The sequence below is a fragment of the Hypanus sabinus genome, chromosome 5, assembly GCF_030144855.1.
Source record: "Hypanus sabinus isolate sHypSab1 chromosome 5, sHypSab1.hap1, whole genome shotgun sequence".
Lineage (NCBI taxonomy): Eukaryota > Metazoa > Chordata > Chondrichthyes > Myliobatiformes > Dasyatidae > Hypanus > Hypanus sabinus.
This window is the reverse complement of record NC_082710.1, coordinates 55678465-55690527: the sequence shown is the minus strand read 5'-3', so window position 1 is coordinate 55690527 and position 12063 is coordinate 55678465. Positions and strand designations below refer to the sequence as shown.

At 42.4% G+C, this 12063-nt stretch overlaps 1 protein-coding gene across 1 annotated transcript in view; it reads left to right on the top strand.

The window, feature by feature from the left end:
- Positions 1-12063, top strand: part of glis3 (GLIS family zinc finger 3) — a 485132-nt gene that overhangs the window by 366791 nt on the left and 106278 nt on the right. The window contains exon 7 of the mRNA XM_059969975.1: positions 8385-8526. Coding sequence (XP_059825958.1) covers positions 8385-8526 — 142 coding nt within the window. The remainder of the gene's footprint in view (positions 1-8384; positions 8527-12063) is intronic.

Here is a 12063-nt window from a genome sequence, read left to right as displayed (position 1 = left end):
CCTAAAACATACCAGCAAGGGAGGTGGTAGAAGCAGATATAATAGCAACAGCTAGGAGCCACTTAGGTACCTGAATAAGCTGAGAATGAAAGTATATATGCCATGAGCAGGCAGATGGGATCAGTTTTAAATGGCATCATGGTCAGTGCATACATTTCTGGCTGCAGGGCCCATTCCTGGGCTTTTTTTTTGTGTTTCATGTCCTTTGTAAATATTTGATTCATCTGAACCCATGGTTCAGCACTTTTTCATTGCTTTGTTCTTGTTCTGGACATCTATTTATCAAGGAAATGAGAGTTGCTGAAAGACCGCCCAAGCCAAATTAAACTGAATTCATGCTTTTCTGTAAAACAGAATAAAAACTCATGCAGCAATAGTACGATAATCATCTTAATTAAGCAGCAGGAAAAATGAAATGAAGTTAACTTGAATGAATACTTTACCTGATTGGATAGAATAAATGCACCATTACAATACTTAACACAATTAATTTTGCTCCTGAGGTGTATTACTTGTATGAATATAACCCAATGAGACAGTTTGATGGATTTCTACTATGTTCCATATCTTGTTTCCTCATGGAGTACTGAAGGAGCCTTTTGCATTTTAAACATGGAAATAATAAGACTTTGGCAGAAACTCATAAAAAGGCAGGCAATCTGGATTTCAATCCATCATACTTTTTATGGCATTTCACATTTTTACAATGTTTGCAAATGTTTAAGCAGTTTTAAAGCCTTTGTCGCAAGCCATCATGAAATTACAAAGTGATTCATTGGGCTATCGATGGCAACCTTGTTAAATTGAGGAATTTTTCAAAAATCTTTGTGTGGATTATTCTGCATACTGTTATAAAACCAAATGCTTTTTAAGTTAATATTATACTGTTGTCATCAATACTCCTGTAACATTTTAGACATGCTTACAGAGAGTCGTGATACTGTTCCTGGCCTTCTCTCTAATAAGAAGCAACTCAGGCACAATTCCTTCTGGCAGGTATAAAAATGCCAATGACATTTCTAATGCTAGAAACCCAAATAAATGGGTTTCTCATGAGCTAAGTACTTCCAAAGTAAAACTGGAATAACCTAAAATTTTATAAGGTTTATTTTGAACCATTTCTACAGCCAGGAAACAACACAATGTGCCACCAACTCCAAACACTCTTACCTGATGCTCAGTGACAAATCAATACAATTTCAGTACAATATTCCAATGGGAGAAACAGGCTGACCAACATAAACCCAACAGGACACAATAAGCAGCAACATAAGACAGGAGCAGGAGTGGGTCAGTCAGTTGTACAAACTTCTTTTGATATTCAGTAAGATCTTGACCTCAATGCCACTTTTTCATTCCTTGCCATACCATTTTATTCCACTTTTATTTTAAATGTCTATTAATGTGTTCAGTTTTTACAAAGCATAAGTTACAATTGATTGCCAGATGTAGTGTTTATGTTCACTTGATACACTTTGAGAGGTTATCCTCCAAAGCTGCCCAAAAATGCAAACTAATCACCTATCAACATACAAGTATGCTAAATGGCATACAATTCCTGCACAGGTGCCATCAAGAATAAGTAAATTCATCACAAAAGTTTGACTTAAGGCATTCTGTCTAAAGTCGTGGTAGCATAGGACAGTAGTGTAGCAGTTAGCGAAACATTTTCCAGCACCAGTGATCACTAGTGGGGTTTAATTCACACCACTGTGAGTATAGAGTTTGTACGAACTCCCTGTGACCTCATTGGTTTCCTTTGGGTGCTCCAGTTACCTGCCACATGCCAAAGACCTATGGATTAATTTGTGGACATGCTATGCTGGCGACACTTGGAGGCTGCCCCCAGCTCAATTCTCAGACTTTGTTGGTCATTAGCACAAACACTGTATGTTTCAATGTGCACGTAACAATTACTTTAAAGTCTTTTATCTTTCAAGACATCGTGATGGTCATGGTTCTTTCACTTCCATCCAATTACCATTGCTAAGGCCACCATACATAGCACTTTTCTTCACTGGACAACAAATATTTTCAAAAGTGATGCTTCCTCAGAATTTTATTTTTGTTTATGATAGATTGCTTGGAGATGAACACAAATATAATTTCAGACTACTTGTATCACGTAGGAGTTTGGAGAAACAACAAATTAACTTTTATTGAATATAATGTGTTTAATTGTATAATGGTACTCTTGTTTTGCAATAGTTCAACTTAGTTAAAACTATTTTGTTAATGATTTTCATTTGTACTCAGTGTCTGAGGCTTCTCGCTTAAGTGAGAAGCAATAATTCACCAGCATTGATGGATTCCAGTTGCCCTGGTATCTTTTCTCCATGACTGCAATATCCTGGTGAAGACTTTCACCATGCTCGTCACTAACAGCACCAAGATTTGCAGGGAAGAAGTCTAAATGGGAATGCAGAAAATGAACCCTTAGTGACATGTTGCATTTCATGGTTTTATATGCTTGAAGTGTGCTTTCAACCAGCTGCATGTAGTTTGGTTCTCTGTAGATGCTGAGAAAAATTTCAACAACTTCCTGAATGCCTTCCATGTGATTTTCTCCGGTTCCACTAGAAATTCTTCAAATTGCCTGTCATTGATGACCTGTTTGATTTGTGGACCAACAAAAATGTTTTCCTTAATCTTGGCATTAGTTATTCTGGGAAGCATCTATCTCAAATATCAAAATCCTTCATAGAAATTTTTGTGCCTAGGGATAGCAAAATCCATCCTTACAGTCCTGAACCCAACAACTATTACTAAAACCTGTCCTGCCATGCAGCAGCCATGCCATCTATGCATGCCAAGCATGCCTGGACAAGATAGGAAACTTTCCAGGAAACTTTGTAGGCAACATTTTAATTGACTTGAATTATGAATTGAAATAATAAACAGGTTTATTTAAAAAATGGTGTATGAAAAAGCTTTTTCTTCATTGTTTTGAACTATATTATTGTATGTTTATCTTGCGCTGTATTAATTATTATTTTGCTGTTGGGCTTTTGTTGTAATAATTGTGAACTGCATAAAAAATCAATTAAAAATGGTGTGTGATAGGGAAATGTTATGGTGATTTTCATGATCGGTAGCCCAAAATTCATAAGATTCACCTAAAGGTATTCAGGAAGCAAAATCTTTGTTGTCCAGTGTTATCATAAGAACAAGGTTCTTAAGAATAGCTGCAGTTAGTGACAATGGAGGTAAAGCTGAATACTTCTGTTACATAGCGATTATCTTGGAGATGAATTTAACAGTGGAATGTTCCAAAGTGCCTACTGCCCTCATCCTTCAGGCAGTCAAATTTGTGATTATAAAACATGCCGCTGACAAGTTGCATTTGACATACTCTATGGATATGTGCAGACTACTTAAGTTTTGAATCGAGTCCCAACTGCGCAGCTGATTGGTGCTGAATGTTGCCAAACATTTTGAGCAATACACAATCACTGAAGTGGGAAGCCTGTGAAAAGTTATTTGCTCTTCAGTCATTTACATGCTCCTGTTAAGAAACGTAAAGGAGGCCTGATCCAAATGCAGAGCAACAGAGACAATTTAGTGGGGAGTGATAACTTTAATTATAAACTACAAAATAACAAGCCACAAGAGTACACAAAACGAGAGAGAACAGATATTTCACACAATAAGGCTCTAGGTAACTGAAGGCTAGGAGCAACTGGTTGAGGCTGGCCGGTTCTTTGGGTGGCCAAGGACTGTGGATGAGAACTGAGTTTAAATAGGCTGCAGGTGATGAGTTGGAAACTAGCGGCAAGTAACTCCTGTTAGCGGGGTGGAGACTGGGAGGTGGCTGTCAGTGCAGCCCTCAAAGGACCACCCATCCTAGCAACCAAGGGCCCAGTATGGTTCAGATGGATCCTGTGGAACTGTCAATGAGTGACAGATCCAAGAGGAAACTGCAAGGCACCCAAGATTTCTCATCTGGGCTGTACACCTCCCAGTCAACCAGATACTGCACACCCCACCCACGATGACGCGAATCAATCAACCTCCTTCCAGCATCCTTGCCTCGAGAGGTGCAGTGTCCGATGGGTTGAGTGGTCCATGGACAACGGGTTTGAGGCAGATCATGTGGAAGGTACAGTGGGTGTGATCCTGAGGCACGGAGGCAGTTGGAGATGGTAAGTGGTAGGATTGGTGAGGCGGATAATCCTGAAGGGACCAATGAACCGGGGCAAGAGCCTGCAAGAGTCAATGCGCTGGGCCAGCTCACATGGGGACAGCCAGACATGGTCCCAAGGCTGAAGTCGTCTGGCTGGCCACAAACAGCATTTACCCTGGCAGCAGTCAGGATGGTCCTCCATGCCCTGTTTCAAGCATTCCAGCAGTGGTGAACCTGGGCCCTCACAGAAAGGACCTCCACCATTGGCTCCTCCACAGGGAACAACAGGGGGTTGGCAGCCATGAAGCGTTTCAAAGAGTGACTGACCAGTGCCAGAAGTGGTGTGTAGACTGCGTAACACTTCAGCCCAGAGCAGATACTTCTTCCATTTGGAACGGTTTAGAGGCAACAAAGCTTTGCAGAAACTTATCCACCTGCTGATTGGCTGTTTCTGTTTGACCATTGATCTACAGACAAAAGCCAGAGGACAAATTCACCAAGGTGCAAAGGAGGGAGCAGAAGGCTCGCCAGAAGTGGGGGAGAAATTATAGGCCCCAGTCTGTCACAATGCCTGGAGGGAAACTGTGGAAGTGAACTACATGTTGGAGAACCAAGTCCATCATCTCAGTGGCTGACGGAACTTTTGAGAGAGCAATGAGATTGGCCATATTGGAGAACTGATCCACTTCTATCATGATCACTGTGGCCCCATCGGAAGGTGGAAAACCCATGATGAAATCCAGGGCAATGTGGGACCATGATCTCTGGGGACTGGTAGAGGCTGCAGAAGCCAAGAGGGCCGCTGATTGGAAGAATTAGACTGGGCACATTGACAGCAGGCAGTGACGAACTTGCATCATGGCGGGCATCCAGAACTGGTGGTGCAGATAGTACAGGGTCCGTCATACCCCTGGACAATCCGAGAAGGGTGAAGAGCGGGCCTACTGGAGTGCCTCAGAGCGCACTGCTGTCTGCAAGTACATGCCGTTATCAGGCGTGTCAGTCGGAGCAGGCTCATGCAGCAGGGCCTGATGGATCTGGTTCTCAAGATCCCAGGCAATTGGGGTGAGAATCTGTGAGGATGGAATAATGGACTTAGGGACAACCTCTATTTCAGCTGGGTTGAACTGTCATGACAGGACATCTGCCCTAGTGTCTCGGGTTGGTTGGTAGGAGATGCTGAAGTTGAATTGCTTGAAGAAGACGGCTCTGCGAGCCTGATATGGGTTGAGTTGGCGGGTCTGCTGAAGTTCTGGTGGTCAATCCAATCAAGAAGGGCTTGGTGTTCCCCAATTTACACATTCCTCCAAGGCCCATTTAATAGTGAGTAGTTCCCTATCTCCTACACCGTAACGATGCAGTGCCAAGTTAAGCTTGCACAAAAGGGCAGCACAAGGACATGCCTTCCCATCCTGTCCTTGCTCAGAGAGGATGGGTCCGGCATCCAACATTAGATGTGTCAACCTTCACCATAAAAGGTCTGGAGGGCTCAGATAGTGGAGAATGGAAGTGGTAGTGAAGTGTCTCTTGAGCTCCTTGAAAGCATAGTCTGCGGCAGCAGGCCAGATTATCCACGAGGTAGGCGACTTGGTGAGGGAGGTTGAGATGAGTGGCAATTTGGCTGTAGTTGCTGCCAAGATAGCGGTAGAAGCTGGAGAAGCCCAAGATGTGCTGTAGCTGTTTCAGGGAAATACTGAGTTATGGGACTGGCATTTTCCTAACCTGCAGGACAGCTGGTTTTCAAGGAGACCCTAAAGGATTGAATGGACATGATAGACATGGTCTTGGGGGTCCTGGGAGAAGATGATGATGTTGTTGAAGCAGATGAACATACTGTAGAGCATACCTTGGAGGATTTCATTGATGAAGGTTGTAAAATGGCTGAACTGTTGGAAAGTCTGAAGGGCATCACTCAGCATTCATAGTGGCCTGTGGGTGTTATTAATGCTGCCTTCCACTCATCCCCTGGTGCTTACGGATCATGTTGAATGTGCTCCATAGATCCAGTCTGGGCCTCACAGGATGTTTTGAACGTGCCATCTATCAAGGAGGAGAGGGCAGCAGTTCTTAATGGTGATCTTATTGACTCCACAGGAGTCGAAGCAGGGGAAAAGATCCCCATCTTTCTTTTTGACACAAAAAAAAATCCTGCACTGGCTGGGGACTGGGATGATCGAATAAAGCCTTGATGGAGCACTTCAGCAATGTGGCCATTCATGGTTTGCATCGCAGGAGAGGAGAGGGAGGACAGACAACCTCGGGGAGGGGTAGTGCCCAGAAAGAGGTCGATCACACAGTCATGTGGTCTGTGAGGCATCAGGGTGCTGCTGCTTTCCCTTTCACTGAAGGTGATGGCCAAGCGGTGGTATTCCTGTGGGGGTGGAGGAGGACAGAGACTGAGTCGAGCTTTAGTGTTGGAACGAGGGGCCGGTATGGAACTTATCAGATAGGTGGCCCCTCATCGCTACTTGGTGGTGCCGTTTTCCCGGACACAGTGGGAATTTGATGCGTTGGTGATTAGAGGCTCAGCTGTAAACCCACGAGCTGTTTCTCCATTGATGCTCATGCTCCTGGGAGTGTTAAGGGAGCTCTTCCTAACCGCACGAGTTCTGGAGGCATTGAAGACAAGGGTCCTGAAACCAGAAATGATTCTGGGAACGGATCTAGGGTTCTGGATGACGACCTGGAAGGTCGTTCCATAAGACGCTTGTCATTTTGAACGGCTAAAGTAATGAGACTGTCAAGGTCAGTGGGCATCTCCTGGCTAGACAGCTCATCTTTCACATGCACTGAGAGACCGTGAGGGTAATGAGTGAGCAACATTCCAGTGGCGCTCTGCTGCAAGGATCTTGAAATACACAGTGTCATCCAGCACCGAGGGTGAGCCTTGATGCAGGTGTAACACTTAACCAACAGGCTGGTATATGTCTAGGGGAAAAGGAGATCCAGCCACACACCAATCCCACCTCCCGTACACGCAGGTGCTGTGAGAATTAAGTTTATGCCTCGCGCCCGCACACAGTATCAAATTCACACCAGATACCGTTATGAAATACACTTTAAAGAATTTTCTAAAACTAAAAGAGTACTAGGCAATACAATATATATGAAAGAAAAGAAAAAGCAAAAGGTGCCAACTTATCAAAGTTCAGTCAGTTTAGTGCACATCGTTGGAGCTCAACCATCGAACCATTCAACCCCTCGTCACTTGCCTCCGACCTCCACGTCTTCGCACCCGTGACCACCCCCCGGTGGTCAACCAAGCAGTGCAGTGCACGTCCACCTTCCTTGGCATCTTCCTCCCGACTCTCTCGAAAACCCACAAACCTCCCCCCCCCCCCAAGTTCCCAGCCTCACAAGACAAAATAACATTCCCCTTTGGTTAACAAATGAATACAATACCCATTTCAGCAAGTCTAAAGCTAAACAACTGCGAGAGAAACACTTATCAGACAAAGAAGCATTCCTACTCTTAACAAACCAAAGAAGCCATTTTGAGTAACATACACAAGACATTGTACACAGGTAACGTACCCAATCTTCTGCCCCCCACCTTCCACTTCCCGGATGGCCGAAAACCCAGTGCGTCTCAACTGTGAATTTTCATATTTATTGCAAATGGTGCATTTATTGTCTCACAGTTAATACCAGATGGATGACTTCTAATAGTGCTAACCCCACACATTCATCGACTATACATTTTCAGGGGCTGTACAGTTTCTAGCTCAGTGATCACAAGGCACATTGCACATCATATACAGTACAGAAAGTCGACTTGCACAGTGGCAAAGTAGTCTATTTTAATGAAAGGCCTTTAAATGAATTGATAGAAAGATTTATTACTGAATGGAAGAAATGCACCTGTTATATCTGATTTGGTTATTGCACTAAGGGTAAATTGCATTTCTGTCTGCATGCTTCATACACTTCATTTTGAAGTGTGAGTCTGTCATAAGGGAGGTCAAAATTACAGGCTAAATTAAACTGAATAATTTTCTCCTTTACCATTCTGAAGTGTTCATTTTTAAATATGTAACTGTGTTGCATAGCTTCTTTAGTTCCTATGTAGAGCATAATAAATCATTCCTGAATAGTTAACAATAAGGGATTTGTTATAGCCTATTTCATTTAATAATCCATTTCAAGAGTAAATGCTTCACTGCACTCCCTAATAATGTATTTTTAATCTGTAACAGATTTGGCATCTGTTGTGAAAGCTTTTAGTTGTCCTTTTCTCCGATTCGTTTTGTATTTGTTACAGTTACGATCCAGTAACGAGCCGGATCGGGACATGCTGAATGACTGCCTCACTATTCAACCACTGCAGCCTGCTACGTCACCGCAAGATACTGTGGACAGCGCTCTGGGTCGATCACCAGGGCCCCCTCATGACATGTATTCAGGTAAGCTTCTAAGAGCTTAAGTTTGCATGAAATATGTTTCCATTTTAATATTGCTACATTGTTCTCCTGTGAGCTCAGAAGATTAAATCCATCAAAATATTAGATGGAGGATATAGCTATTAGATTTTTCAGCTGCATAATTCATTATTTCAGCAGCAGCTGTGTTACAAGTCTTTACTACCATAATTGGACACACAAGCAATATATTGACAAAGATAGCTATCAGTTGTGTCACATTGCACACACTGTCCATGCCGAATCATTTAAACCACTTAGTCCCACCGACCTGCATCCACACCATAGCCATCCATATCCCTGCCATCCATGTACCTTCCAAACTTCTCTTAAATGTGAAAATCAAGTTCACATGCACGACTTGTACTGGCATCTCATTCCACACTCTCATGATGCTGAGTGAAGAAATTTCCCCTCACGTTCCCCTTAAATTTTTCACCTTTCATCCTTAGCCCATGACCACTTATTGTAGTCCCACCCAACCTCTGTACCTGTACCAAATCTCCCCTCAATCTTCTACGTTCCAAGGAATAAAGTCCTAATCTATTCAATCTTTCCTTATAACTCAGGATCTCCAGTTCTGCCAACATCCTTGTAAATTTGCTCTTCACTCTTTCAACCTTACTTGCATCTTTCCTGCGGGTAGGTGACCAAAGCTGCATATAATATTCCAAATTAGGCCTCACCAACATCATATACAGCTTCAGCATAACTTTCATTTATAAAGGCAATGTACCAAAAGCTTTCTTTATGACCCCATTTACCTGTGATGTATCTTTCCATGAATAATGGACCTATACTGTATTCCCAGATCCCTTTGTTCTACCTCACTCCTCAGCGTCCTATTGTTTTCATCATGTAAGACCTACCCTGTTTGGTCCTATCAAGGTGCAACAACTCACCCTTGTCTGTATTAAATTCACTTTTTTTGTGATGGTTCAACATTTCTTTAAAAATTTAGTTTGCAACATTTGTTTAAAATAACTGAGGTTTTGTTAGTTGACACCACTGTTTCATAGTTTGAGCTTAACCTGACTCCAAGCATGTACACCAACTTTAGATATGGAAAAATTGATACAGAAATATTTCAAGTAAGTGTGTGTGTGTGTAAAAGTTTGTTGAGGGGAATTCAAGTGGCGGCTGGAGTCAGATTCATTTATTGATCACATGTCCATCAAACCACTCAGTGAAATGCAGCACACACCTTGGTGCCAACATAGCACGCTCAAAGCATTCAGCAGAACAAAACAAAGCAACAGCAATAACAACAGCAACAGAGCAGAACAACAATAACAATACAAGCCCTTTTCCACCCACCCACTCACACACACAGACAGGCCTCCGAGCCCAGGACAAGCCGCATGCGGGCCTCAAACCTCCAGCCCTTGGCCTGGACTTGCAGACTTCGGGCTTCCAACTTCCAGGTTTACCAGCTTCACTTTTAACCTTCGGGCTTCAGTATCAGCCTCAAGCTCACCGATCACGGGACTTTGAATTCTGGGCCTTGAACTCCAGACTCACATAGACTTCTGACCCTGGACCTCTAACCCCCATGACCTCAGCTGAAAGGTGGCAGTCAGTCCATTTTATTAGCAAAATGAAATCACAAGCAGACAACTAAAGTAATCAATACCCTGAGGCAGGAAGGAAGTACCTTCTTTCTCAGGTCTTCCAGACACTGCCGAAAAAGAAGACAACACCTTGGGTCTTACCTCTTGAAATTTGTGAATTCCTTGAGTGCAGACAACAGCCAGACTGGCAAGGATAAAACACCTACTCAAAGTAGCAACATCCTCTGTGGTCTGGATGTAGATATCCATGCAACAGTAACATGACTCTTGAGCTTCAAGGGGTTGATACTGGTGAACTAGTTTGGTTCCACAAGTGTTGTAGGGTAGAATGTGCTTTCACTATACTTGGAAATGATAGAATATTGCATAATGAGGCACCTGTAACTTGATCAGAATCCCCTTTGATTAAAATTTGTTTGAATCCGAATCAGGTTTATTATCAGCGACGTGTCGTGAAATTTGTTGATTTAGCAGCAGCAGTTCAATGCAATACATAATATAGAAGAAATAAATAAGTAAATAAATAAATTGCAGTATATGTATATTGAATAGATGAAAAATCATGCAAAACCAGAAATAATACATATTTTAAAAGTGAGGTAGTGTTCATAGGTTCTTAGGTCCAGTTAAGAATTGGATGGCGGAGGGGAAGAAGCTGATCCTGAATCACTGAGTGTGTGCCTTCAGGCTTATATACCTCCTACCTGATGGTAACAGTGAGAAAAGGGCATGCCCTGGGTGCTGGAGGTCCTTAATAATGGATGCTGCCTTTCTGAGACACCACTCCCTAAAGATGTCCTGGTTACTTTGTAGGCTAGTACCCAAATGGAGCCAACTGAATTTACAAACCTCTACAGCTTCTTTCAGTCCGGCGCAGTAGCTTCTCCCCCACCCCCCATACCAGTCAGTGATGCAGCCTGTCAGAATGCTCTCCATGGTACATCTATAGAAGTCTTTGAATGTATTTGTTGTCATACCAAATCTCTTCAATCTCCTAATGAAGTATTGTTGCTGTCTTGCCTTCTTTATAACTGCATCGATATGTTGGATACAGGTTAGGTCCTCAGAGATCCTGACACCCAGGAACTTGAACCTTCTCACTTTCTGCAGGGTTATATCAAAATAAATGCACATCAGCAATTGCTTAATGTTGAAACCAGAAGAACATTTAATAGATCCCATTATTTATGAAATGTCTCAGTTTTGGAGAACCTTTAGAAAAGGTTTCTGTTGTTAGTTCCTCCACAGTATTAATAACAATAGTTAAACAATTATCAGGCAAACGTATAAACTAGGAGCTTGGTAAGGTCACCTGAACACTCATACCTGCTCCACGTTCGATAAAATGGTGACCAATTAGATTGCAACTTAGTATTTTTCTATGATCCAACCTAGCGAAAAACACGTTTAAGCTTTAACAGGAAATCACACAAAAAGCACAAATTCAGAATAGTAATTTTAATTGAATGGGTCTGGCAAGTGAGATGCAGATGCCTGCAAAATCACAAATACCTACAAATTCATGATTGGCATACCAGTAGTGAAAAATATAATGAACTTTACAGACACAAGAGACCATAATGTCCAAGCATACACATTGTATCGAAAGGACAGGCAGTAAGGCAGAAAGGGTGGTGTTGCTCTGTTGGTAAAAAAAAATGAAATCAAATCATTAGAAGGAGATGACATAGGGTCAGAAGGTATTAAATCATTGTGAAGAGATTAAAGGGGGAAAAGACCCTAATAGGAGTTATATACAGACCCCAAAGCAGTAATAAGGGTGTGGTCTACAAATTACTTTGGGAGATAAAGATGCATGCCAAAAAGGCAATGTTACAATAGAAACCATTCTGAGTTAGTGACATGAGAACAAAAGATCAAATGGTTCGTCCATCTCTGTGTGTCTTGCTGTGCTTATGGATTGAACATCTATTTATTGAGGCACCTTTCA